The following is a 27,646-nucleotide window of genomic DNA, read 5'->3' as shown; positions in this document are numbered from 1 at the left end:
TTCATGTTTCAGTTAATCTTTATCTTTCTGTCCATAAGTAAGCAAAGAGTTTACAGTGCAAGTTGATTTCCACAGAACAAGGATCAGACTCCAAACACCAAGAAACAAACAAAAAGGCTTCCAGAGGAACTCACAAAGAAACAAAGCAGAAAAGAGAGGACGGAAGAGATCATGAGAACCAGCAGATCCATGGGAGGGAAGAGGCAAAGCACATGGGACACGGGAGGCCCCGTTCCAGCTGTGAGGTGCAAGTGCCATACAATCAGAGTGTGGCCCCACCAAATCACATTCTTATACATGAGATTCTCCAAGTGAAACAGAGCCCTCACCCTGTTTACACGTGAACAGAGGTGGGGTCAGGATGGGAGAAGTGCTGGGTGGCAAAGTGGGTTGGAGATGGGAGGCAGGTGGGGGAATAACCTCTCTCTATTTCACATATTTCTTATCCTTCAGAAAACCGTTCCAATTTTATTTCACTTTCTACTGGCCTGGGACTCCATTCTCTCTCAGTGCCCAGTGGAGGAAACCACCTGACTAGAGGCCAGTGGGAGCCAGCAGCACACTGGAGCAGCTCTCTGGGAGAGGATGGTCATGCTGTTACCACTGCAGCTGCAAAGCTTAGGCCAGGGTTACAAGTCACAGAGTGTGTGTCACACTGTCCCTGTACTTAACGTGACAGGCCTGTTTCCATGCAGTGATGCCACTGGGTCTAACCTGTGGCAAACAGCTCATGGCCAGCAATCCTCCCAAGAACCTGAATAAAAGAGCACTGAGGATTATGCTTTGATGGAAAGGTCTCAGTTCATGACAGGACCCCTCACATTTCATTGCCTAAAGACCATGTGAGTCTAAGACAGCAGCCCCTCCCAGCAGAACATGAAATTTGATTCAAACTCCAGGGTGTCTCCACTCACCAACGTGTAACCCCACGATGCTGAACCAAGCCAGCAACAGCAGATCTCCCACCAGTTTCCATTCTGGCTTCCCAAAATGTACACGTGCTTGGGACCCAATACATTCAAGATCCAATAACTTGGTCAATAAGCAAAATGCCCTGAAGAATTCAACTTTGCCTCAGCACTCTCCACTCCCTACTGACATGGAGATGCTTTTCCTCCTACAACTTCCAAATTCCTCCTAGAACTTCCCTGAGTGCCTCCCTCAAACCCTTGCCTTAACAGTAGTGTGCAAAAGACCCTTCTGCTCCCTGCATTGCATCAGCCTGCCAGGCAAAGATGGAAGGATATGGTTCCTTTCAAACCCAGGTGACGGTGTCCTTTCAGCCAGTGGGAGAAGACTTAAAAGAGTGAAGTCAGGTTTCTTCTCCTTGCTCTCACTGAGCCAGTCCCTTCCTTCCTCTGTGTTCACATGGAGTAAACTTAAAAGTAAGACAGGCTCCTTTGCAACAGTCCACCAGGCTGCTGGGCCTGGAAGCCAAGGAAAAACTTCTGAGCCACACCAACAAAACTTCTCAAGCAGCTTTCCAGGAAAGGACTAGACAGATTCAGAACTGAGACACAAAGTTCTCCTTCAACATCTTCTCCTTTCATTTAGGTGGGAAAGACTTCCCTATATGCAACTGAGACACCAGGGAGAGACCTGCAGCCAGAAGGGATGCCCTGGAAACTTTATGGAGCTACATGGAAGTAACTGCAATTTCCAAACCCTGTCTCCTGCAGCAATAGCAGCTTCTCCCTTTGCATCCAATTTACAGCTAGTCTTTTTCAATTAAATGCTGACTCTGACCAGGGCAAGGACAGGGTCAGATTGGTTTCCAAACCACATCCAGAAGCAAAAGAGTAACAGAGGAGCTAAGAACAGTCTGATTTCTAGTGCAACCACAACCGTGGACAATCCCTTAGATATCTTTAACTCAAGGTTCATGGTGAAGGGGGAGGGAAGAGAAGTGAGCTGGGGGGAGGGATGCCCAAGCAGGTCCCGATTAAAGCTTTAAATGACAGGGAGGTAAATGAAGTGATTGTCCTTTTGGTCTCTCAGCTGGATGTGAAATGCAGGAATAGCTGTGATGAAGCAGCACGCCACAGTCCTTAGATCCAGTGTATTTCTCTCAGTAGAGGTAAGTGTTCTCTTCAGACCCGTTGAATTTCAAACAGCTTAACATCTGTGTCATACCAGATCGGGGGATCCACATTCCTGAGAGAGAAAGACAAGAACCACTTTACTCCCTGTGGCCAGTTACACAGAATTCAAATCTCACAGCCACGATTACAGGAGCTGGCTGCACAGCATGCCTTCAGCTTTGCATAAAAGGAAGTCACTGTTTGAGAGACAATGCACCTTACAGGGATGACAGTATCTACAACATCCCACAAAGCCAGAGCTTTGCATAAAATCTCTGTACCAGACCCTCTGGGCAGCTTTTCTATTCCCTGCTGCTGCCTGTTTCCAAAGAAGTAGCACTCCCAGAACAACCCCCTTCACATCACCCACTCCAAGTTTTGGAGGAGCTGACACACCCCAGTCTCTTCCAAGGGAACAACATCTTTCTATCCTGTAAATATGAGATAACCCAGGGCTGGCTGAGAGCATGCAATTCTCTCTGCAGGCCTCCCAAAAGTCTGGAAAAGACCAAGTCAGGTTGCACCCAGCTGGTTTACCTCAAATAAATGACTCCCCACATGTAGGTGCGGAACCACATGGCAGTGCCCGAGTTTGCCTGGTACTTGCGGATGAGGATGGGGTGAGGCACTGGCAGCAGCCCCACCAAGGTGCCATGCTGCAGGAACTTGAGGATCTCCGACTCATCCGTGAGACCCCTGCCAAGATACAGACCAGGATCATCCTTAGCATGTCCCACAGACACTTCCAAAACTGCTGCAGCACAAAGGACCAGCCTAAACAAACACAGACACTGAGCCAAGGCCCAAGAGAACACACTCCCTGTCCTCTGTAAGCAGAGTGGAGAAGGGATCAGACAAACAAGATGTTTGGCAAGGCAAGTAACAACTCTGCTGAGCCCAAGATGCTTTCAATTAAACTTTACAAGGTTTCCCTTAGAGGTCCTCCAAATTTAAATTCTGCCAACCTCATATTGCTCCTTAAACAGCACACAGCCCTTCCTTTCCAAAAATCTCCTTACTTGTCAATGCAGATCTTCTCCACCTGAGGGACCAGCACCTGTAAGAGCCGCATGATTGTCTGCAGGGGGAGCTTTGACTTCCAAGACATCACCTGTAGGTAGGAAAACAGGAGGGAAATGAGTACACTGCATTAGCAGGTTTTTACAGCTGACTCCACAATCTCTGCAACAAATTAAGTTTACAATAATCACAAAGTTGGTGGGTGAACTGAGTGCACAGGAGCAATACAATAAATCCTGGAGCACTAGAATTATGAGGCACCCAATAAGACCAGTGGGGCATTGGCTTGAAACAGGTAAATAAAATATTTCTTTGCAGAATTAAACTTCTGGAGCTTTGACCTCAAGTGCCTGTGAGGAAATGCTGCTCTAGGAAAGTCTCTGATGGCAGGGAAGGGGCAGGGAGTGTGAGATATTTCTGCCAGAACTCTTTCTCATTATTTATTTCCTGTGTCCAGATGCCCTTACCCAGTCAGGAGTTGGAGTCCACTGTCCACTGGAGGATGCACTAGAGAGACGCCTTCGATCCCGCCAGGAATGTGATGCCTCCTATCAATAAACATTATTTTCAACAAATAAAAACAAACAAATGCAAATCACACTTAAGAGTAAGAAATACAATCAATTTTCTGCTGATATTCTCTCCAGATTTTCTAGACCACTACTGGGAAAGACAGCTCAGCCTGTCTCTAGAACATGTCAAACCCACCTGACCTTCATTCACCAAACCCACGTGCTCTCACCCAGAGAGTGGCAATATTTAATGAAGCTGGAGGACCCTGTGGAAGGTCACAGCTCCAGTCACCACTGCTGACACTCTGCTGGAACAATCCACAGTGACAGAGTTAAAACAGCACTGACAAGAGACTGTTCAGAGGGATGCTTCTTTCTTTTGGCACAGAGATGATGTAACTAAGAGCCACAGATTTTTCAGCCTCTGTCTACTGAGTATCTCTGTGATTTTTTGTGTCCATTCTGAAATATCTTAAAGAGCATTTTTCCAAGGGTAGGCTCCCAGCAACTCCTATCTAATAACTCTTGCCTCTTGAGGAATGATACACTCAGCCTGGCTTTCTATATTCATGGTGGGAAGCAGGGAAGGAAATAACCCTCTAAAATCACTATCAGTCTCTGCACAAGGTGAAAACAGAGAGGCTTTTTCCTTTAGCAGTGCTTCCTGACCATTCAGTGCTACAACATGGAGCTGACTTTTCTACAAAACAAATGGGCACTTCCTTCCAACAGCCACACTGCTGCTGCACATAAATGGACTCATTCACTCATCACCTTCTCAACCAGAAACAGCCAGCTTGGGGTAGAGCTGTGCCAGTGCTTTTCTGTCTGGGGAACAGCTTGAGCCAGCTGCTGGACACAGATGGAAAGACCCATGATTATGTTTCATGGGCTGCTGGAAGAAGAAACCTTCTACAAGTTCTCAGTCAAGATCTCATCTAATGATAACATAATTAATGGTGTGCTTAAGACATCTCGCTGGCCACGGGCTTCAACTGGTACCAGGCAGGGCCAGGAAGGGTAAGTAAAATTGGTCCTGGAGTATTTGGGATTTCTGTACATTCCAATTTATTCAAGGCCACTCTGAGGGCAGCACCTCAGCCCAGCCTTCATGGGAATACATTGTCCACAGCACCAGCTAGTTAAAAGATTCTGGTAGAGCTCTCCATCCCACAGAAGATGAAAAAGAAGCAGCAGTAAGAACCTGAGTTGGAAAATCAGGATCAGGAGGTTTCATGGACATCCTCTGGCAATTCTGTACTCACTGCTCTGTCATAGTCTTCATGTTGGAGAAAGCTCACTCAAGTGCCCCAGCTCTTGTGTCATAGCATAAACATGAAACACCCAAGATGATGCAACAGCCCTTCTGGACCACGTTGTGTCCCAGCACCCTGCACGTGTGCACACTGCCTTTAATGCGATGCCCTTGTTCAGTGAGCCAACAGACCTCTTCTTCTAACCCCTCATTTTTGTTCACTTCACACCTAGACCTTCCCTGCACACCAGTGTCCAGTCTTACCCCACTCCAGGGCTCCCCATCACTCAGGGCTGCAGAGTTTCCCTCTGGTGATAGCTGGGAAGCCTCAGGCTCCAGGGAACGCATGGTCCCATCCTCTGACACCTGTGACTTCTCCGTGAGCTTGTCAATCCCTGTGTTCAAAAGAGGAAAAGCTCAGAAACACAAGTTAATTAAACAGGTTTAAAAGCAGAGGGCTCTTCTCTGCCCCACTATGCACAGACACCCTATGTCTCTGCTGATATTGGAAAAGCTCCCCTTTCAACAGGAGAAGCATTTGATTTCACAACCCCAAAGGACTTTTTCTCTACAAAAATGCTCCCTGAGGAGGAGGAACACAGATTCACATGGATAGAGTTAACCTGAGCCGACAGGTCAAGATTAGGACAAATGGTCATGTGGACACTAAGTCTGAGAGAACAGAAACTCAAGGCAGTTTGTTTGTGATCAGCTTGGGCCAACTGATCTGAAACTCAGACTGAAAGGCAGTTAACTTATTCACAAATGTAAACTCTTAATCTCTCCACACCCAGTGAAAGGGTGAGTCCACACCATATCCCACAGAGAAAACAAACCTCTCCTGTCCCAATGGTAAACTAAAGCTCACCTGGAGTAGCCACCAGACTGGTCTTCAGCGTCCCTGGCTCAGCAGGGGCAGCAGGACGTGAGCCTTCCATGGAGACCCCGTCCTGGGAGTTGGTGCGAGAAATGGGTTCAGGGGTTTTCTTCTTGCGCTGCAGCCCCTTCTGGATGGACTGGGAGTCCGTGGGCAGGTTGGCCAGCTGGTGAAAGACATTCCGCTTGCGGATAACAGCATAGACCAAATTGGAGTTCCCTGGGAATCACAGCAGCAAAATGAGCAGAGAAGGCTCAAAGAGCTCTGCCAACCCAGCACAGCTCGCTGGGCACACAAAGCCTGACTGCTCCTACCCACAAAGGCAGTGGCACAGGGAAAAAAAAACAGAGCTCAATATTCTCTTATCCATTACAAAGCACTACAGAAAGTTCAGTGAAATCCTCCCTAGGCTGGAAAGCCGACAAGAAATGGCTTGGTGAGGGATATTCAAACAGCTGAGAACAAAAAAAACAGTTTGAACCACTTATTAGTATCTATTTTAGAAGAAAAGGTTACTAGCCAAAGTTCAACATTCTTCCATCTTCAAAAGAACTCACAAAAGAAATCAGGACATTTTGAGGAGACACAAGCTTGAAATAGCAAAACCAAAAAGCCAGAATTCTTACTGCCTGCAAGATGGCACAGAACACTTTATGTTTCATTTCCTCTCTGTGCATCTCACCTTCTGCAGGAGGGCTCAGGTTATGCTAATAATTAGCTGCCATCTCATTTTGCTCTAACGAAATTTGCCTAAGCCAGGACCCAATGCTGATTATCTACTAACCCAACTTCTCAGTCCTATGTAGCTCATTTCTACACTTCTCACCTCCTCTCATCTCCTTGGACTTCCTCTAAACTTTCATCTGACATTCTCTTGGACTAAACTAGTGCAAACCCACTAAATAAAGCAGTCTGTTACCATCAAACTGGTACTGAATGATGTTGTTGAAAACTTCCAGCAAGAAGAAAACAAGATGGTGGTTCTGGACAGCAGAGAATAGGAACCAGGTGGTGGAAAAAGCCTCCAAGAGATGCAGTAACTTGTTAGCAGCCACCATGGAGAGAGACTTCAGGTATGGAGACACTGTGGAAGGCAAAGCAAATGAAAACTAGAGAAAGAACCAAGGTGTATATATTATCAAAAATACACCACTAAAAATGTTGCTTTTATGACCTTCCCACCCTTGCACTTCTGAGAAAGCCTCATGGAATAGCTGAGCCAAATGGTTCTACAGAAACATTTCTAAATACAAAGCAAATGAAATAGAGATATTGCCTAGTAAAATGAGGCATTGCTGCTTTTAGAGGGTTTTGTTTAGTCTTACACTAATAACAACACCTCTGCTGTGCATCCTGAAAAGCTTCACAACTGGAGCCACCTGGGCACTCACTAAGTCCAAGGGAAGCAGCACCACTGTGAGCAGGTGACACTCCCTGCTGGAAAGGGACAGTACTGCCAACTACCCTCACCAGGCCTGCTGGCAAATGTCCTGTCACCTCCCCAAGGGAGCTCCAGGACTCTGCTGTCCCTCCTTCTGCCCCATCTGACCATGCAGGCAGATCTTATCTGCACTGGCCAGTGCCCTCCAGCAGCAGACACTGGCCAGTGTTAGGGAACAGAGATAGGGGCACAGGGAGAGGGGGGTGAGAGCACTGTGAGCTGTGGTTTCCCCCCACACAGTGCTCACCATTCACAACGATGGTGAGCAGGCAGTCGAAGAGGGGCTGCAGCCGCTGGTGCCCGCTGGTGATGATCTTGTGAAAGACCTGTGGAAGGAAGGAGCTCTTGAGCAAGGCAGCACCTTACTGAAAGCACCCTCTCAACCAAAACCAGTGCCACCCCCACACTAATCGCTTCCTGACACCATTCCTTCCTAGGCAGGGCCCTGCACACTCCACAATTACACACGTGGAGAAGGCTGCTCTCACTGCAGACTTGTGCTCCAGGAGTGTAAGCTTTCATGTACAAGGAATCCTTTGGGAATGTGATTAGGGCCCTATAACACTGCAAACAGAAAATGACTGTGAGCTGTTCAACAATGTTCAGGCAGCCTGGGACAAAACTAAACCACCAGGAAGTAAGAGATGCTTTCACCTCCAACAGACTTTGACTCTGAACCCTTATGATAGCTGCTTGAAATGCCACAGAACTAATCATTTTACATTTGATTTTAGTGCAGACTTCTAACTCAAATGTTTGTCCTATTTTTAACTATATCTTCAGACATGGAAAGATTCAAGTGCCTTGTAACCAGTTCAGACATTCGCAATCTCGGCCTTCCCACCTTTAGTTGTCATGTCTGTAAGGGAAGTCCTAAGCATAATTAAAACAAAGACATTATCTGAGATTAATGGAATGTAAAAGCAAAACACATAGCATCAAGAGCAGTTATGGTGGGCAGGTTTCTTCCTACTCCTTTGAATAGGAATCTCCTCTTGGAGATTTATCAAAAGCTGCTGAGAGCTTCTTCTCTGGCAAATGAGAACATGACAGAAGGGAAGCACCTGAGGCTTGTATTGCAAAGCACACAGCTGCTCATAGGCAGTGTTGTGGGCAGACTGAGAGGTCAGTTAAACTTACAGGAACTCAAAGCTCTAGAGCTGAGCTTGGCATCACTGTTGTCCCCACTGACAGATGTGCTCCACACACTTCTGGTTGCCTAGGACAGAGCCAGATCTCCTGCCTTCCCCACCAGTAGAGTAGAGGGCATGCACCCACTCCATCATGACAGCAGTGCAGCACCATGAGGAATCCTGTTCTTTGGGATCATATCATGCAGATGGAATTGCACCTCATGCATATGCACCCTGCCAGACACATCACCTCAGGTTAACAGTGTGCATCCCACACACTTCCTAGCCATTCAGTGGGCTAGCTAGTAGTAATAGACTAGCTAATAAACTAGCTTCCAGTCCAGGGAGGGCAAGTATATCGAAGGTGGACAATTATTTGTGGAGCTAGGAGGGTTCAAGAAGTGCTGGAGCTGTACTCACTATGATGAGCAGATCTGCATGTGTCCCTGTGAAGACAGGGATGTCCATAGGCACTCGTACAGAATACGGCTTGTTCAGTCGCACCCCAAAGTTACGCTCCCCACTGAGGAGCAGGAGGATAAAGACCCCAATGTGCATCAAGCCCACTCGTGCTGCAAGGAGAAAAAAACAAGAAGAAAAACATGTCACAGTGAGGCCAGTGGAATTCTGTGAGGGGCAGTGAGGAGAGAGGAGAAACACTATGGGACTGATAAAAAACGGCACAGACTAAACCATCCTGATAAGGGACATCCCACACAGCCTCCCTTCATTGTCAGCACCAGTGTCCTTCCCAAGCACATCTGTGTTAAGTCTTATCAGTGTTAAGTCTTGGATGCTTTTCTTCATTACGTTCTTAATGTAAAGCTATCATCGTAGTAGTGAAGATCTGACTACTTCTCTCCACTACACAATGATGGAGTTATGCCTGATTTACTCCCATAGCAAAGTAGATTGGTCATTTTCCCCTCTTCACTGGATCAAGGACACAATTTTCAACAAGAGGACTCAAAATGTTAACACATACTAAGGAAGGATCTCCCTTCCCTATATTGCAGGATAGATTGTGTCCTGCTTCTAGTCCCTTACAAACTTTAAAACCCAATTAACCGGACAACTCCACTCCATGTCTACAGAAGGTCAGGAACATGCATTCAAGATGCTGTCAACTGGTAGGGAGGAATCAAAAACATTCTAGCTCAACTGTCAAGCACAAATTGTTCCAAATATTGAAAATAACCAACTTACACTGGTCTGCTCTGGCATCATTGAGAAAGTACAAGATTGGGACAAGAATGTCCAGAACATCGCTGCTCTTCAGCACAAAGAAGAGGAATTTCTGGAAGAAAAGGGAAGATTTCAGACAATCATAAGTATATACCCTGCACCATCCACAGACTCAGGACAGCAGTCTCTAGTTAATCAGTTTCTCAAGAACACTACAAAGGCTGGTGTATGCACTACCTCATCAACTCCAGCGTTACTTGTAGAGTTATTATAATACCTGTTGCATAACCTGCTTCCAGCACAGACCTTCAGGAGCTGCAGCCCCTCTCCCAGGCTGTCTCTACAACCAGACCCCCAGCCCCTGCATCAGTGGGGCTGATGACCACAGCACCCCAGAGCCAATGCCAACTACCCACCACAGCCCTTCACCAGGGCTTGATCCAGCCAGAGTCACAACAACCAAGCTGGGGTGAAGCTCAGCAAGAAGCAGATCCACACCTTGTTGAAGTCACAGAGTTTCCAGAAGAGGACAAGGAGTTCCTGATGGAATTGTATCTTCTTGGCGGAGTTTGGCAGGTAGGTCTGGACCAGTGGGTTTGATAACAAGCGAGCCACTCCTTTCAGGATGAACTGGAAATCCTGCCAACAGATCAGGAAAGAGACTGTGGTGGGCCCAGGGCTAATGCAATCAGCATGAAATCAGACAGGGAACAGTGCAGGATGGGAACATGTTACCTCCTCCCGGTGTATCCTTGAGAGGTAATTCACAAACAGATTGTCTGGTCCAGGAGGCTGCATTCAAAGGAAAGGAGGGAAATGCTTACTGGCAAGGTATATTCAGGAATTTGAAGTATAACCACCAAGGTTTCTCACTTCAGCTTTCTGCTCTGAATAATCCAGCTTTAAATGCAGAGACAGAGCACTGCATGGAATAGTGAAGTCAAGGGCTTTTCACTTACATGCTCCTGATTTAAGTCAGTGATCAAAATCTAATTTTTTGGTCATGTATAGGTCTTTAGTGACAACAGGACTGAAGAAGGATTGAAACAGAGAGAGCAGACTGCAAGGGGAGCAGCAGTGCTACTCAACAAGCAGTGCTGGGTCCTACAGCTCAACATTCAATACAAGCTGGTGTGAGAGGACCCCAGTGAGTTCAGGAGAGCAGCAAATACAGATTCCAGTAACACTCACATCCACATCATCCATGGCTGTGCCAGTGGTTGTGCCATCCACAGTGGGACTTGAACTGGTGGAGCTGTCATAGTCCAAGGTGACGATCAGCACCTGGGCCGCCTCCTCCACCAGCGGCTCACGGTAGTCAGAGAAAAGCAGGTGATTGTAAGGAATCCCATAACCCACGGGGTCGTAGGCACAGACAACGTTCAGGAGCGAGGTGAAGAGTGGGAGTGCATGCCTGAGGAGGAGAAAATGTTCTAAGAGGCAGCAGCAGGAAACAAAAGGCACTGCCTTGCAGAGAGACAGGCATTTCTCTCCCCAGGAGCCTGGGGCCATGAAAAAACACAATCGTTTTCTCTAACCTGTGACAGCAGTCCATGACTGAACAGCTCAGACCCAAGAGCTAAGACTCCAGCTCCCAGCTGGGCTCCTGGACTACAGCTGAGAGGGGAGGGGAGGTGAAAAAGGGCACGTGGGCTCCCAGAGGAATCATGTGTACAATGTGAAAACGGGAAAGGACCTCAAAGCTCTCTAGCCTCTGGAAAGACAAAACTATATTTCTTCAGCCTCCAGCCAGGTTTGTACTCCCCTGCGGTGAGTGTCACCTGAGGAGCTGGAAGTCCCAGAAGTGCAATTTCACTAGAGGGCGGCATTTATCCGCCACCAACACCACGCCCCCTTCCTTCCCAAGGGAACAGCAGGGAACGGGACCTGCCATTTCAAACAGGGCAGGGATCAGTCAGTCCTGCAGCAAACTCCAGTGGGCACCGTGCTCAGACTCTCCTTTTGCTGCTGAGGAACACTTCTGACTAAGCAGAAATACTAAGGGGGTGCACATGAGACAGGGACAAAGTAAAAGAACAGCCCCTGGACGTTGGAGGTAACAAGTCCTATGGTTACCCATTACCAAAACACTCCATGGAACAGATTTGAAGATATTTCTCCCCCTGGAACCCAGGCCCTCACCCTTTACCCTCACCTGTTCTCTGTGGAGCAGAAAAACTGTACCCAGGGGTTGGTGTTGCTGCTGTCTGAGGAGGGAGGCAGGTACATGGCCTCAGAGAAACAGGTCAGCAGCAGCTTCAGCAGCTCTGTCCTGGAAGGAGAAGTAAAGGCCTGGAGCCATTCAGGAGCAGGGACTGGGCATAGGAGGCACAATCACCACAACAACACGTAAGGAAGGCTCAGTCCCACCTAGAAAGTCCTTCTAAGGGAGAGCTAAGCCCATTTCATTTCCTAAGCCATACTGCTGTCACTGGCACAAAGCTAAACAGAATTGCTCCCTTACAAAAAAGAAATCCAGTACAGAGCTCCTTGGCATTTCCAGAATGGCAGTGTTTACCCAGTTCCTACTGCAGACAGTCTGACTCCCACCTTATATTACAAAAAGCTACTCAAAAGGTCAGCTGGGTTTTTTTTCTGTGTTGCCAGTCCTGTTACCTTGGAAAGGAGCAAGCAGAAAGCTCCTTGGGAATCATGGATACTCAAGGAGGCAGAGAGACCTCATCTCCCCCAGATCTCCCTCTCCTGAGCCTAGTTTCTTTCCATTCAGCCTTAGCAGAAGCTCTTACCTATTCAAGTCATGGATGTAGTTGGGCTGTGGAGAATGAGCAAAGCCCACTCCTGCCTCCCAGATGTACTCACAGCTGTCAATGGAGTGGATATCTTCTGCTGTGTCCTGTGGGAGAAATAAGAGGTTGAATCACAGAAGGCAGGAGCCAGAATTGGCAGCAATGGTGGTACATCCAAGGCAGTTCAGCCCCTCTCTCTAGAAAAAAACAGCAGAGAAACACCCAGACAATTGAACTGTACAAAATCTCCCCCCAGGCCTGAAAAAGCAGGTGCTGATGTCTTCAAAGAGCTCAGCCTTTGCAAGCAAGGTATAAAACACAGAGATAAAAGTACTATGATGGAGGGAGCCCACATTTCCAGCCACCATTTTAGGGCTAACTTCATTTGGGAACATGGGTCAGTCCTGTGTTTCCTTTGCCCATTGTCTCACAGTTCTTCCTCTTTACTCAGTGGTACTTCAGCCAACATCCACCACGACCTGTATCTCTGGGGCCACATGCTGCTCTGCCATAACAGAAGATGGTGGTACCCATCTCTCTGCTCTTAAGCTGCAGTCAGACCAAGCCCAGAGAGGAAAAGTCAGCTCAGCAAAGACTACGGTGGCTGCAGGCAGCAGCAACAAGGAACATAAATCATTCACAACCTCCGTGTCTAATTCCAGTTGCCCAGAATCCTGAAAAACCAGTCTGGCTGCTGCCAAGGGAAAAATCACAGGTGCAAGTGGTGGGGGGGAGGCTCTCCCAGGAAAATCCATTGTCACCCTGACTTGTGCAATCCATCCAGGTGACAGCACTGGACAGGAAGTCCATCTGTTTCAGCACCACTACTCATAACACATGGGTAGCTCTGATCCAGCCTTGCCCCTTCAGCCCCAGGTGACAGATTTCAACTCTCCTTCTACTACTCAGAAACCCCAAGCAATCAATTTAGTACTCAGATTTGTCACAGAATTTTGCAGCCATCAAACACACCATGGTTTAGCATGCTCATTTTTAGTTTGTGTCAGATCTATCCCAAAGAGGAAAACTGTTTTTGTTTTTTTTTGTTTATAGACTGAACCTACAAAAAAACATGAGAGCCACTTGCAGGGAGAAAGGAGGGAGATGCACCACAATCTGTTCTCTGTTCTTAGCACACCTGGTAGAAGATCCCTGCTTCAGGAAACTCCTCTGAGATCCACCTTGTGGTGACAGTCACCACAAGGATCAGAACATATTTAAATGTCTTTGCTTCCACAATACAAAGAGGGAGAAGAGGTGGAAAGACACAACAGAGGCCATCTTCTCATTCAGATCACAGCACATGTGAGGAGGCAAACAGCTGCTTCCTGCTCCAGAATGCACCAAAGTGCCAGAGAGAGGAACAAGTTGCTAAAGGTCTCTGCTCTGCTGGCAACAACAAAAGAGCAACTGTTTACCAGCATAACCACCTTTTCCTGAGGTTTTAAGCTGTAGTGTTGGGGTAGTTGCCAGCCACTCCATTTGAGACTCATCCCCAGAACATCTGTTTTAGAAGGGACAAACACCATACCATGAACCCAAAATGATGATCAATATTACTCACTGGAGGGTCAAGCTCAGCAAATCTGTATTTTCCTGCCTGCAGGCTTGCAGGAAGCTGCTGGGGTTTCCCAAGGTCCCCCCCACCATGCAGTTAATCTGCCTCTATGCAGATAATCTCATGATTCAATTTGCAACTCACCACCGTGCTCCTCCGGTGGCTCTGCACAGTGAAGTCGGGACAAAAGAGCAGATCTGTGACAGCGAGGAGCAAGGACTCGGCCAGTGGCCGGGCATTTTCATCATCTTCATCTCCCTGAAGTGACAAACAGGAGAGCACTGTCAGTTCAGGGTGAGCAAAGAGCACACAGTAACACCAGTATGCCACAGCACAAGAAGATACAATCTCCAAAAACACATAGGGAGGTAAGACATTACACAGGAACAGGAGGGAACAAAAGAACAAAGGAACAAAAACCCAGATGGTACAGGAAAGAAATTTCCCCCCGGATGGTGCTGACTGAACAGGAACAAGCTCTTTAATGACAGCAAACAGAGCACACAAGGGCCTGGAGATGTCAGGGAAAAAGAAGAGTAGCACTGGGTACACCTTGCCACGTGGCTTGGCTTATTGAAGACAAAAGGAAAGAGAGGCATTGACAGAGAAGAGGGTTTTACAGTCATGAAGGAGGGTGATTTGGATGGTGCATGGAGACAGCAATAGGGAGAAGCCACCCAGCAGCAATAAGGTAAAAATCCCTCAAAGTTCTTTCTGCATGGGCTGCCCAAAACTGGAGGTGACAGAACAGGGGGAGGCTGTGTGCATCAGGCAAGGGGCTGCCCCAGCCTGCCTCGGCAGAGCAAGCACAACAGCAGAGAGGATTGTGCCATCTCCAGCATTCAAAGAAATCTCTCCAAGCACGCATGGCTACTCCTCTGCAGCTGTTGCCACGGGAAACCTTGCCAGATCCTGCCTGTCAAAGAGCATCCTGCCTGGGAGGCCTTCCCACCACATGCTGGTGCTGGAGGGAAAGACAGAGAGCAGGAATGGCAGGAGCTTATCTACCTCAGCCAGGCCTCTGTCAGCCTGAGCACAACACACAGCTCTTCAATCACAGCAGGCAGCTATGGAGATAGTGGGCTGTGTGGCTCTGAATCCGTCTTGGTGACAGCAGGGAGGATACCACAAACAGAGCCCGGATATAAGAACAGGGACACAGAGGATGGATGGAGCCAGCAAAGATGCTTTGACTTGTGCTCACAGTCAGAGGTGAAATGACAACCATTAGGGTCCAAGAGGATTTCTTTTCCAAGACTGATCTTTACTAAGAGTATCTCGACTGCCAGAAAAAATTTCCCTGCAGGCTGCAGGTACCACCACATCCAAAATGGTGGCACACAACAAACCAGTAGATCTGAACACAATACAGACTCCAACAGAGGAGGGAGAAGCCATGGCTCCAGGAAGCTCTGTCATCCATCACTCCATCATGAAGCAGATGAAGTACAATCACAGAGATATTTACTAAGAGTCCAGGCATACCATCATCTTCAGTTCCCAGACAGAAATCAGCCACCAGACAGCAAAGCTGTTGCCCCAGATTAGATGTGATCCCAGCTTTCCTAACATCTCAGGGATGTATTTGTTATCCCAGCCTTAAAAGTTAAATGCACATGGTTAAATGACTGAGCACACCGAGCCAAAACAGCTCCACCCACACTCTGGAGGACTCCCCAGCACAGCTAATGTGGACTGGGCTGGATCACCTTGGGGTGACTCCACCACTCTGAGGCTGAGAAACTCTTTTCTAGGTGCTAAACAAAGTGGAAAAACAGAAATAACCGCAGCCTGCCTAGATCAGAGCACCAGGCACCCCTTCGTGTTCCTTCCCAAAACAAGCTCCGCCATTGTTAAGCCTCACCAGCACTCCCTGGCCCCTGCAGGGATGATAAGACTGACAACCACCACCCTCCCAATAGCACAAATCACAAAGCAGGACTAGCAAAGACTTCCCTTTTCATCACCTAGAACTTCCTTTTGATGTCTCCTCAGGCAAAGCAGATTAGAGGTGACAGGCAGAGACAGCAAAAGGTGCCAGTTTATACGGTACCAACCACTGCCAACCCTTCATAACTGTCCCCAAAGACACGGCACTGCACTCAGACTCAGGAGAACCACAGTTCAGTAAGAGAACCATAGTTCAGTACAGCCACACTGACCTGCAGATCAGAAACTCATAGGAACGCGCTCTCTATGCACAGAGCAGCTGATGGAGCGAGCAGGTAAACACATACTCCTGGTACAACTCAGCTGTGCTCTCAGTGCTGCTATTCCTCCTATTTGCAGGAGATCCTAAAGCACTTTCACCCCATTCCTCTGAGAGATGCAAAAGAGCCCTATTGTGTTTGCTCTCCAGACAAAGAAATGTGCGGAGGCTGAGATACTCCCTGGGGTTATGTACTTCACTGACAGAGCCACAAACAGAACCACTCCTTAACCACTCTTGCTCAGCTGTGGGCTTCATCTCCCAGGTTAGGTCCCCTGGCTAAAACTGCATCACTCAGCTCATAAGTAGGGTATTGAGTCATGATGCCAAGAGCTTCTCTGGCACTGTTCACTTTAAATGCGACATTGTAAAATCAGTGCAAACAATACCCTGCTGCATTTTGATTTGAAACTTAAATCAACTGTAATTAATGGAACAAGGACATTTCAGTCTAAGAAAGTCATACAGCCTTCAGTACAGCTCTCAGATTCACTAAGACTCATACCTCCACTTGTACTGGAGAAGCCTTTCCTCACATACCAGTGCTCTCCTACAGCTACACACACAAGTGAAATATCCAGAAGACGCAGCAAGAACCAAAGGAAGGGAAAGAATTTAAAAAGTGCCACCTAATTTCTGACCACACAGAAATAACGGGAATAAAGTTGCCCCCAAACAGTGTCTCCTCACTGCAGCCTCCCCATCGCCCTCCAGAAAGAAGAATAAGTGACAAGAGACAGACCCCTCCTCGGCCTGCCCCAGGGACAGTTGACCAGAAGAAACCTCTCCAGTCTGGGTCCTCAAAGATGTAAGGCAGAATACGGGTGAGGAGTCGACAGCAGTTCAAGACAATTTGTCTTTCCTTCTCCGTGTGGCAGCCACTCTCTGCTCCCTGCACCAGCTTCTCCACAGCCTGAAGAAAACAAAACAAAGGAAGGCAGCATTAGCCTGGGCAGAAGTTAGCAAGAGCTAGGCAGGTTTGTCCTGCTAGTGATACCCTCACAGAGAAGCAGTTCTTGGGAGTCCATTTGCTCTCAATTTAACAGCACAGTTGTTGTTTGAAACTCTAAAAAAACAGGGTTAATGATTTTAAGCAGACCTTCTTGAATTTCTGCTGTTCCATTGCAAGAGACCTCAAATGCCAGGGCTAATCCATGCAGCACACATGTGGTGCCACGTGAGACAAACAGCCAAAGCACCAGAAGGCTCCTTCCAGCCCTGCTCCATGACACCATGAAAAGGGCAGATGCACTGAAAAGGGCAGATGAGATTAATCAGCTGCAGCAAGTACATGAGATGCAGGCAGGAAGGACCAAGGCAGCAGCACTGTGCTGCATTGAGGGAGGCTCTGGCAGGGGATGATCACACAGAAACACACAGTCTGACAGTTCTGTCTGTGTGATTACAGCAGGAACCTCTCCTGACTCAAGAGGTGGCAGCTAAGCTGCTGCCTGTGTTATGTGTAGGGATACAGCCTCCAGCAGCATCTGTCAAGGTCCTGCTGCAGAAGAGGGTGGTAGCCCAGGTTTCCCCACTGCCCCTGTGAACAGGACTGCTCTGGAAAGAGCTTCTGGGCTGAGACTCTGCAGTCCATCCAGCGGCTGCTGCAACTGCCAGTGGAGGGTCACTGGGCTTCTCAGAATAGATGTGGGTCTCACCAGGCAGCAACTACAGGCACAGGAGGCAGTGACAGGAAGTTTTACCCACACATAGAAAAAAGCAGTCTCTTTCCTCCACGGCTGCCCCCAGTTGCTCTTACTCCCTGATCCCAAGGGGAAACAGAGGGGAAATGAAAGCCAAAACATTTAACAAGGATTCACCTTGCTGCTTTTTAATTCATGAGGTCATGTGTCCCTGCTTATTTTCATGGCAGACTGCCTGGGTCACTGACTCTGCCAGCCTGCGTCACTGCATTAATGGGTATTTAAGTGCTGTTTGTCCCAGCCTGTCACACACTAACTGAGCTGAACGATTTCTTCAGGCACACTTATGATTGTGCAGCCTGAATCTCCAACCATGACTGTAAATGACATTTCTTCACAAACACACAGTATTGCTAAGTCCAGTGGCACATTGCACATGGCACAAGTCAGGGCTCTCAGACTGGCAAAAGCACTGCTAGAGTGGGCTCCTATGACACTGATATCCCAAGATCTACAGCCCAAGCATAAACAGTCCTGCAGTGACAAGGCCTCCCAACACACCTGTTTCCAGTAGGGAAAAGAGACTATATTTTAGTCTTGGTTTAGGAAGAAAGAAGACACAGAGTCAAAGGGGTTACAGATCTTCTAAGTCCCTCTCAACTCCCAAACAGCTCACTGCCAGAAGCCAATACCAGGGATGTTTTTTCCCAGTTTTCCTCATGTTCATATTTTTTCTCAAGTATCCTCTACATGCATCTGTCTACAATTCACAGTCAGAGGCACCTTCACTATGATTCAGTAAGTCTCATTCACATATTGTAGAGGAGGAAAGAAAAACAGGGTGGCAGCAACTATTTAAAACTGGAAAAGCGCCATTCCAAATGTTTTCAACTACAAATTCAAGGCTAGTCTTGGCATGGCTCAAATCAGGAGCATTGTTAACACCTGCACTTTCCCAGGCAGAGTAAGTCTCAGGCTGTTGCTCACCAGCTTGACAATTTGTCAAACCTGGCAGGGTAGGAAATGCTGTTCAATGTCCCTGTGCTCCATACAAGGACACGGTAACACCAGAAGCAGCATCAGGAATGTTCTGTTATCACAGCAGAACAAAGAAAAGTCTTAAGATCTTCCTCAAATTTTATCTAGGCGTTTGCACAGTGACAGTCTGCACATCTCTCTGGGATCTCTCAGCTTGAAGCCAGACTGGTGCATGGTGAGGTACAATTAGGTGCAGACAAGGAACGGGATGTTTCAGCCTCACTACAAATATGCAGCCTTGCTACAAAGTCCCCTAGCAAGAAGCAGTTTACAGAACAGGTCAGACCCAAGAGGACAGAGTGAAACACAGAAAGGGGACAGGAGGAAAAAAGCTCCAAACGGATCAAATACCAGCTATAATCTGTGCTAACCTATGAGAGGAACGCTGAGGAACCCTCAGGAGGAGATAGGGACAAGCAAGTACATTGTGTGGTACAAGGCACATGTTATTCCTTGGAAACCACAGCGCTGTTGATCCAGGGACACCCCAGCTAGCACAGCTCCAAGGAATACAACAGCACCAAACTTACCTTGTAACACAAAGTTGCCAAATTTGAAGGCGATTCTTCTCTCACTGCTCGGATCTCTGCAGCTGGTACAAGAGCAAAGACATCCTGCACTGAAGTGGCTGTGTCTGCCCAGAACTGGTCCCAAAAGGCATTATCCGTGGCCTCCACAGGCTGTGGAGAGAAAAATGTTGTTATAGATGTGGAACTACCATTCCATACGATCCAATCATCAGCAATTATGCCTGGCTTGGGGATGGGATGAGGCAAAAAGAGGTTCAATAAAACATACTAGCACTGGTTTTATATGTCACCCTCTGTTTCCAGGGCTTTGGATGATTTATCTCCCAAACTGAACATTCCTTCAGACATACAGGAGGCTTCATGTTTGTCTGCAACTGCTGCCAGTAATCCCAGATCTTCACCACTGCACATTGGCCAGGCTGTCCTTGCGCACTCTGCCACCTTCAGAGTAAGTCAAGGAAGCCCTGAGCGTGCATTGGAATTACTTCTGTTGTAACCAAAATCTTGAGGAAGTAATCAGGGACAAGGAAGTAATCATTAGGGCACAAACAAACCCACGGAACTGACAGACCCACCTCAAAGCACTTACAGATAAAATGCAATTGATCTTTCTGAATCAAATATTTATAGAGAACTGGGCTCAGTGCAGCCGGTCGCTGCCAAGGCTTTGTTCTTAAAAAGCACTACGTGTGCCATTCAAAGAGGAGATGGAAGAAGGAGACCAAAGAAAATCCATTTCAAACCTGTGGTCTCAGAAGCTCATACCCCAACCCAGCCCTGGGAACACACCTCTTTCTACTACATTTCTGCTTATACTTGCCAAGAGATAGGCACTGCCCAAACACAGCTCTGAGGACTCATCCCACCCAGGGGCTCAGCTACAGGGGCAGGATAAATACATGTCTGTTTATCACAAGCAGTGTGAAAGAGATGGATCCATGACTGTGCTCAGAAGAGGAAAATGTGAGCTTTCCCAGGAGTTTCACCAGCCATGGTGTGGGCATGCTTGGCAGGTCAGAAGAGCTGCTCACCAGAGCACCCCCAGCCCTTGGCTTGGGGCAAGGAGGAGCCTCCTGCCTGCGACCAGCACCAGTTCCAAAGCAAACAGTAGTGCTCCCTAAGGGCAATAATCAGCACCACTGGGTGGGTCTTGCATGTCAGATATGAAAGGGGCAAAAATATGACTGCGTTTAATTCAAACAACTCCTGCCCACTCCCACATCTGCTGTAGAAGGCAGAAAATTTGTGCAGCTCTGTGCTGTGTCTAAATGCAGCTGAGATGCCAGTTGGGGGAGAACAGGTCATTCACAACTCTGACACAGGGAAGTGCTGCATGGCCCTGTTTGCTGTCACCTCCTGAACCAACAGCCCCAGCCCATGGGCATGTGATGTGTCACCACCACCGCAGGCCAGAAAGTGAGAGGGGCCAGCTACCGCAGACTGGTACAGCAGGTTATTGCCCTGCAGCTCCTTGCCTTAATGCTTCAGTGCTGCTGGTCCTAGTCCTTCCAGTCATGCAATGAACCAGCCCAAGCGACCCTCCAGTCTTTAAAAACCAAACCAAAAAGAAACCCCTGTGTGTTCAGATGTCTCAGCCCTAGTGTTGAGAACCTAATTTTTTTCACCAAAGCAAGATCTCACCAAACCTCTTCCCAAGGGAAGAGCAACTTTTCCCAAATGGTTCAAGATCACAGGTCCTCAGAGGGGATCTGTAGGAACAATCCAATCCAATATTCACAGCCTGACTTTCAGCTGAGCATGTGAAAGAGCTGAGCTCTTTGTAACCTGGGCATGAAGCACTTAAATGGAAGGAAAGCTATTTTGCACATCTCATCTCTAATAGTACTCCTCAAAAAGAGCCAAGTATTTAGAAATCTGATCTATGTACTGCATGAAATACCCTACAAATCCTACACCCCATTTCAAACCACACACCACAACCTCATGTAGAACTGCCACATGTACATCCTGGCTGCCTGCCACAGCCACTCCCACTGACAACAGAAAGCAGCAATTGCTGCTAATTGGGCATCATGCATAAATAATGCCTTCATTCTCATCTAGAGGGGGAGCAAAAAAACATTTCCCTCCAGAAGACACTGATCCCTTTACCTCCCACTAGCCTGAGGCCTCCTCAGAGGTTGAACACAGCCTGTTTTACAGATGGCAGCCCAACAGGGATTGAGGAACTCTGACTGCAGTCCCTTGGAGCAGGGAAGCACAGGGGCGATTCCCTGAGCTGCAACGCTGGATGCAGAGCAGCATTCATGTTTCTGCTGCCATCTTGGCAACCAGATTACGCTAAAACACCGGTACCTTGCATTTTTAATAGCTGCAGCAAGCCAGCTCTTCATCAACAGATGGTATCCCATGTACAATCCTGGGACATGGATTCAGTACTGAGTCACTCGCATCCCCACTGTCCCCCTGTTTTAATTACCAGCCTGGCATCATGAAGCTGCTCATTCCACATAATATTCATTTCCTTGACAGAACATTACTGGCTGTTTTTAAGCTGATTGTTTTCTGCATGCAGCATCTCTGGGGATCTAAATACCCATTTCCTCAGCTGAGCTCACCTAACAGACTGTATCCAGCCTCACAGAGGAGAGAAATACAGAGACCTAGATCAGCCTTGTTCACCAGCCATGGATATCTTCATTTGGAAATGTCAAGAATTAGGTACAAGTGTTGGTACAGCACAAGCTGCAGTCACAAATCCCAGAGCACTCATAGCTTTGACAGTGCTTCAGCCAGAGAGCTCATGAGGAGCTGAATCCTCAGCACAGGTAAGAAACAGCCTAACATTCCTCCAGCACAATGCAGACAACCAGCTCTACACCAGCAGAGCAATGAGAGTAAGAATTGAGGGATCAGTAGCTCAACTCACCCTGGAAACACAACTGGCACATCTGGAAAGCAAAGGATCTTCCTGACCCACACACATCTCATGGCAGAGGCTGCTGAAGGTACAGAACTGACTGGCAGAGAGAGACTCTGATCCCCAAGCCAAGCCCCACACCACAAGGGTGGGGTAACTGTAGAGCAGAATGTTGCTGAGGACACAGTGGGCAGATCCAAGGTGATGTGACAGAGCGGGCAAGGAGGGAGACTTTTGCCTTCAATTAAGACTTCCCACCTGCACGCTGGCCAAACAAAGGTAAAACCAGTCATTCTGGACACCTCCATTCTTTGTTTTCTACTAGTTGTAAATGCTGTGTTTCAGGTTCTTTGAAGCACACCACACACATGCTGCAGAAGTTAGGAAAGGAATTCACTCGGTTTGCAAGCCTCATGCAAGTTACTGAGCAGAGAATCAGCCTGAGCCGGCAATCCCCAGACAAACAGGATACCTCACAGGAAACAGGAAAACAGAGAGAGCCTGACCATGTCCTAAAACACAGGAAAAGCTCCCAAGGCACAGTCCTGCCTATTTGTTACCGTCCTCAACCTGACACCAGCACCACCTTTGCTTTCTGTTTTAGACACAGTTCCTCACAAACTCCAGCAGTGTGTGTGTGTGCATGTTTGTACCTCCGCCCGACCAAGAGCTCTCTGCACTGACGACTTAAATCAAATGTCCATTCCTAACAATTCCTCCAACAAGCCACCACTGGAGGACTGTCCTAAAACTAATTCTAGGACTGCTGCAGATCATCAGCAGAGAACCAAGGGACAAGCAGCCACTAGCCTTGCTCAGTGTGTTCTCTTTTTGCTTCTTGCCAACATGCCAGCTAAGCATCCCACCGACCACGGCAGCGATCCTTCAGAGCAGGGGCTCTCCTTGATCTGGGGCTCAACAGCAGAGCAAGTCCCTCATCCCTGCCCCAGGTTTCCAGCCAGCACTGCACAAGTTCAGGTGATCTGTTACAGCAGTTGCTTCTTTCCACCCCAAATGTGGCAGAAGTGTGGCGTGTAATCACCATTCACACAGCACCTGATGGAGCTTTAGATCAGGTAACCCTGCAGGGCCAGGATTAGTTTGAGGCAATTCACACATCTTTGTACCTCTTGTTTGTGAGCCACTGTGCAAAAGGAAAGCCTGTGGACAGACTTATTCTAAATATAAATAACTAGTAAGATTTCATCCCTCCAGCCAAGGACAGCACCTCTACACAGGCTTCAGAACAATAATAATTTTTTTCTATAGGATCTTTGCAGTCAGCAGTGCAGAATCAATGAGACTTCAAGTCTACACCAGTTCTCTGCTCTCACAGCAGAGAGAGTGCTGCCAAGCAAACTGGAAAATGGGATTTGTAGAAGTCTGGCAGGGAAAGACCAGGACAAAAGTCAGCTGTGTCAAGTGTTAGTTACAGCTTTGCTTTTAAGACAACTTCACTTTTGATCAACCTGAGACTCTTGGATAGCTGAGTGCAGCTTGAACACTGTAAGAAATGGTCTGCCAGGGACCAACCTTTCTCCAAGCACAAGATGTGCTTTTATCAGACTCAAGCTAACAGCCCATTGTATTCCTGGATTTCCACACCACGGAAAAGGAAAGAACTGGGGTTTGTCCCTCATGTTTGATTCTTCCTGTCTCTTTAAAAGCAGAGGCACAGCTCCCATTAAAATCTAACAAGCTGGTACACAAGATCAAAATTTCTTATCTTCTGGCTGGTTGCTGGCAGGAACCCCAAGTGACTGGGCAAAGAAAAGGTGGCTCCCCAGCAGTTAAAGCTCCCAGACCTGCAATTGACCAGCCATGAGGAACTGTCATATCCACTATCCATGTTCCCTTCATCTGTTAAATAGGCAGAACTTTTATGGGCAGTTTGGGAGGGCTCACACATTCTCTATTATGAAGCACATCTGTTTTATTATCAAAGGGACAGGCCCTGCCAGTATAATGTGTGCAGTGCAATGTAATATATACATATCATATAAAAAGCCTAAAGACCTTTTCTGCATGTGTGACTATAAATATACATCTGTAGTATAAGTTAATTTCTTCCTTCTGGTAATACTTCTGTTTTTAATCACTGAAATAATTCTGAAGTGATTTTTCGTTTTTAATACTCTTACACCTTTAGAGTTTCTCTTTGGCATTAAAAAATCAATTAAGTCAATTCCATTTGTGTCCAGACTTGGTTCCACGTTCAAGTTCTGGGCTCCACATGTGTTGTAAGCATTCAACTGTTATGTTCCTTACAGATTTATTTAATTTTTTTAAATGCTCAGATGGGAACACTCTTTTTTTTTTAATTAAGAAAAGCCTGGAGATTATAAAAACTTATTTTTAAGAAAAAATTAACTTCTGTGCCAACTCTAAACCTTCACCAATGAGTGAACAGTGACTTTGGCTCAACTACTTCTTCCCAAAAGAGCCTTAGGAAGACCTCACAGTGCATTCTAAGCTCAGAGTTTCACGTTACAGATGATTTGACGAAAATCTCTTTGTCCAGCTCCCTAATGTCAGAGGAGAAGGCTGCAAAACAGGAGACAGGTGCTGAGGAAGCAAAGCATGTTGCGAACCAATAGCTTGGAAGGATTTGGCTCTGTCCATTTACTGCAGCCTGGTTTTGGGTCCAGGATCTCATGGACCAGGAGGTTTTGCTGCTGGGAAGAGATCAGAAGGCTCCAGGAGAGCCCAGTCATGCGTTCTGCACAAGCAAACACTGGTGCCCTTCTACAGAATGTAAATATGGGAGCGCCAACACCCCACCCTTTTCCACATGCAGTCAGTCCCACCTAGATCACAGAGACGTGAAATGAATCCAGCCAAGAATGAAGCTTTTACTCCTTCCTTTTTATTCAGGGCCCCAGTGAACCTTCTTCCCTTACACAGGTCGATAAACCAGGGGAGGGGAGCGCTCTCGCCTGGGCTGGTGATCCAAGGGATTGCCTCACAGGATTTTCTTTGTGAACAGCAGACTGGGCAGAGCCCTGTAGGCCTGATTTACCGCCCTCCAACCTCACTTTACAAGCACATTTCCCCACGAAGGAAGGGCAGCCCAAAGCTGATGATACTCTGAACTATGTGGCATGTAAAAGAGACTTTGGAAGAACCCCTTAAAACATTAATTCCCCCACTTCTCTCTTTACCTACACTCACAACTAGTGGTTTTTAATAATATATTCACAAAATCATTCTTTAGAAATGCAGATAAATGTGATACTGCTTTAGAAAGTAAAAACATGTTTTTTTTCCAGTCTCTTTCACAGCCTTATCCATCTATAATTCAATTCCCAGTAGTAGCCTCTGTCTCTTGAGTTTTCAGTTTTCTCCTACCAGCCTTTACCTCTTTGCATCCATACCTTTTCATGTGAAAAGGTATTAATTACATTAACTACCTTTCTGCCATGACCCCCATGTTTTCTTAGCAGCTGTTATTGCCTTACTTCTAAAGGTGGATCATAACAGCTGTTCTCCATTGTAGCTTAGAAGAACATGAGATGTGACTTCTCAATACAGCAAAATCCCTCTGCTCCTTACACTGAAGGACAGGCTACTCATTTTCTGCCAGTGTGCTGCTGCTACTGGGCACTCCACTTAAAACAAAAATTAAGCAAGCTCCCAGGACAGGCACAACATATGTTAGACCTCTAGACAGCGACCCTCCCTTCACACAGCCCTCACTTTCACTTAACTCCTTCTCCACCTCAGCCTGCAGAAATAAAGCATTAATTCACAAGTCAGATAAGGAAACCTCTGCTGCCAACAGCACAGCTGCCCAACAGCCCTTTCCATCAGCTATTACCTAAAAACAGGCAAGGTTCTCCACCCATTATGTGCGGGGGTGGGAGAAAGGATACAGAAAAGGGAGCAGCGGCAAACTGTGATGTAAACCCGCAAGCGGAATACATTAGAAGCTGTGGGCATCCCTTATGACAGCAGCGTCTGCTCTGTTAGCACAAGACGCTGTTCAGCAAGGCACAAGATGTCACCAGAGGCGGTGACAGGGCCCGGACACGGCTGGCAGCTGCCGCGGGGTCCGGCCGGGGCCCCTGTACACACCGGTGACACGGTGATGGGCGCAGCCTGCCCTGAGCCCCACCGGCCTTCGGGCACGGCCTGGCTGGGAGAGCCTGGCCAGGGCCGGCCGTGACTGCAGCCCCGGCCCCACAGGCAGGGCCCCGCTCGGGGACCGCGCACAGGAGCGCCGGCGGTGTGTCGGGCAGGGCCGGCTGCGGGGGGCTCCTCAGGGCGGAGGTTCCCGAGATGGCGCGGCCCCCCTCGCCCCCCGCCCGAGATGGCGGCCCTCACCTGCGTCTTGGTGGTGAGCTGGATCACCGCCTTCCTGAAGTTGAGCTTGGAGTCGGCGCTGCCCATGGTGCGGCCCGGCTGCGGGCAGGGCCGGGCAGGGCTGTCCCCTCACGCCGCCGCTGACGCCATCCCCGGCCCCGCGCCGGCGGCTGCCGCTGCCTGCCTCCCTCCTCCTGTCAAACCGGGGCTCGCCGATCCCTCCCTCCCTCCGCCCGAGGCTCCTCCTCCGCCAGCTCTCCATCCCTGCATCCCGCCCCGCCGCCTCCCCTATTTTCCCACCTCCGCCTGTCATCCATCCGCCACTTCACCCTTTCGTTCTCGCCCTCCCTGTCGCAGCCCCTTCCCTCCCACACTTTGCTCCCCACAGAGCCTGCCTCATCTCCACTCACGGCAGAGCACGGCTTTTCTCATTTCTCCTTCCTTCGCTGTCCCCTCCTGCCTAGGCTCCCTCTGCCTTCTCTGCCCTGCGCTTTCCTTTACAGCCCTTTTTCTTCTGCTCCATCCTTTGCCTTATCCCTGCATCAAGTTCCTATCCTCTCATGTCACCGCTTTTCCCCTTTTCTTGCCCCTTTTCCCACTCTGCCCGCAGCCTTTGTCCCCTGAAGCTCCTGTCAAGGCATCACCGGCCACTCTCCGAGCCTGGTGCCAAGCCCAGATGGTCCAGAGGTATAATCAGGATGCCCCTCGCCCTGGGTTGAAAGGAGCCAGGAACAAGCACGCTCCTAACCCAGACCCTGTGCGAGCGCCTTATGAGGAGCTCATTGCATGCGGTGGCCCATTAACCCTAATGAAATTCCACCCACACACGAGGAGAGGATGTTTTATAACCCTGGGTGCTGGGAATTCAGGATTTGGCACTCACTGAGCACCTCAAAGGAGATGTTTGAGGGCATTCTGCGCTGCCTTTGAAGCCATCATCGCGGTTTTCTGCTCTGAGCAGCGCTGTGAACTGCAAGCAGGTCTTTTTGGTGTCCCTAAGTTACATTTCACATGCTCAACTCTACAAACCTTTCTTCAGAAAAAAGTGAGGTAATTCCAATCGTTCTGCAAAAGAAAGCAGTGTGCTGACTCTCCAGCTGGGGCAGACTGTGGGAATTCTCTTTTTCTGGCATATAACCTGTACAGGAGTGTGTTTGATTCGATTGAGTGACATACCAGATCTGAGACATTCTGGTAAAACCTACAGGAAAAAATATTTTCACAAAATAATGTA

General features: G+C 48.1%; 1 protein-coding gene across 1 annotated transcript; it reads right to left on the bottom strand.

Moving 5' to 3' along the window:
• On the bottom strand, positions 1-26,597 carry HID1 (HID1 domain containing). The gene is made up of 19 exons (XM_041486627.1): positions 26,434-26,597; positions 19,230-19,379; positions 16,761-16,931; positions 13,954-14,067; positions 12,252-12,358; positions 11,660-11,776; positions 10,696-10,918; positions 10,240-10,296; positions 10,003-10,143; positions 9,526-9,616; positions 8,740-8,891; positions 7,434-7,512; positions 6,665-6,829; positions 5,737-5,964; positions 5,133-5,263; positions 3,569-3,649; positions 3,101-3,192; positions 2,619-2,777; positions 1-2,154 (listed from the first exon to the last, which is right to left on the bottom strand). The coding sequence occupies exons 1-19, from the start codon at positions 26,497-26,499 to the stop codon at positions 2,091-2,093; spliced, it is 2,388 nt and encodes a 795-aa protein (XP_041342561.1). The 5' UTR covers positions 26,500-26,597; the 3' UTR covers positions 1-2,090.
• Positions 26,598-27,646: the final 1,049 nt, after the last annotated feature.

Source organism: Pyrgilauda ruficollis, unplaced genomic scaffold (assembly GCF_017590135.1).
Source record: "Pyrgilauda ruficollis isolate IOZ18807 unplaced genomic scaffold, ASM1759013v1 scaffold77, whole genome shotgun sequence".
Lineage (NCBI taxonomy): Eukaryota > Metazoa > Chordata > Aves > Passeriformes > Passeridae > Pyrgilauda > Pyrgilauda ruficollis.
Note: the sequence above shows the minus strand (reverse complement) of the source record. Positions and strands in the feature narration are given on the sequence as shown.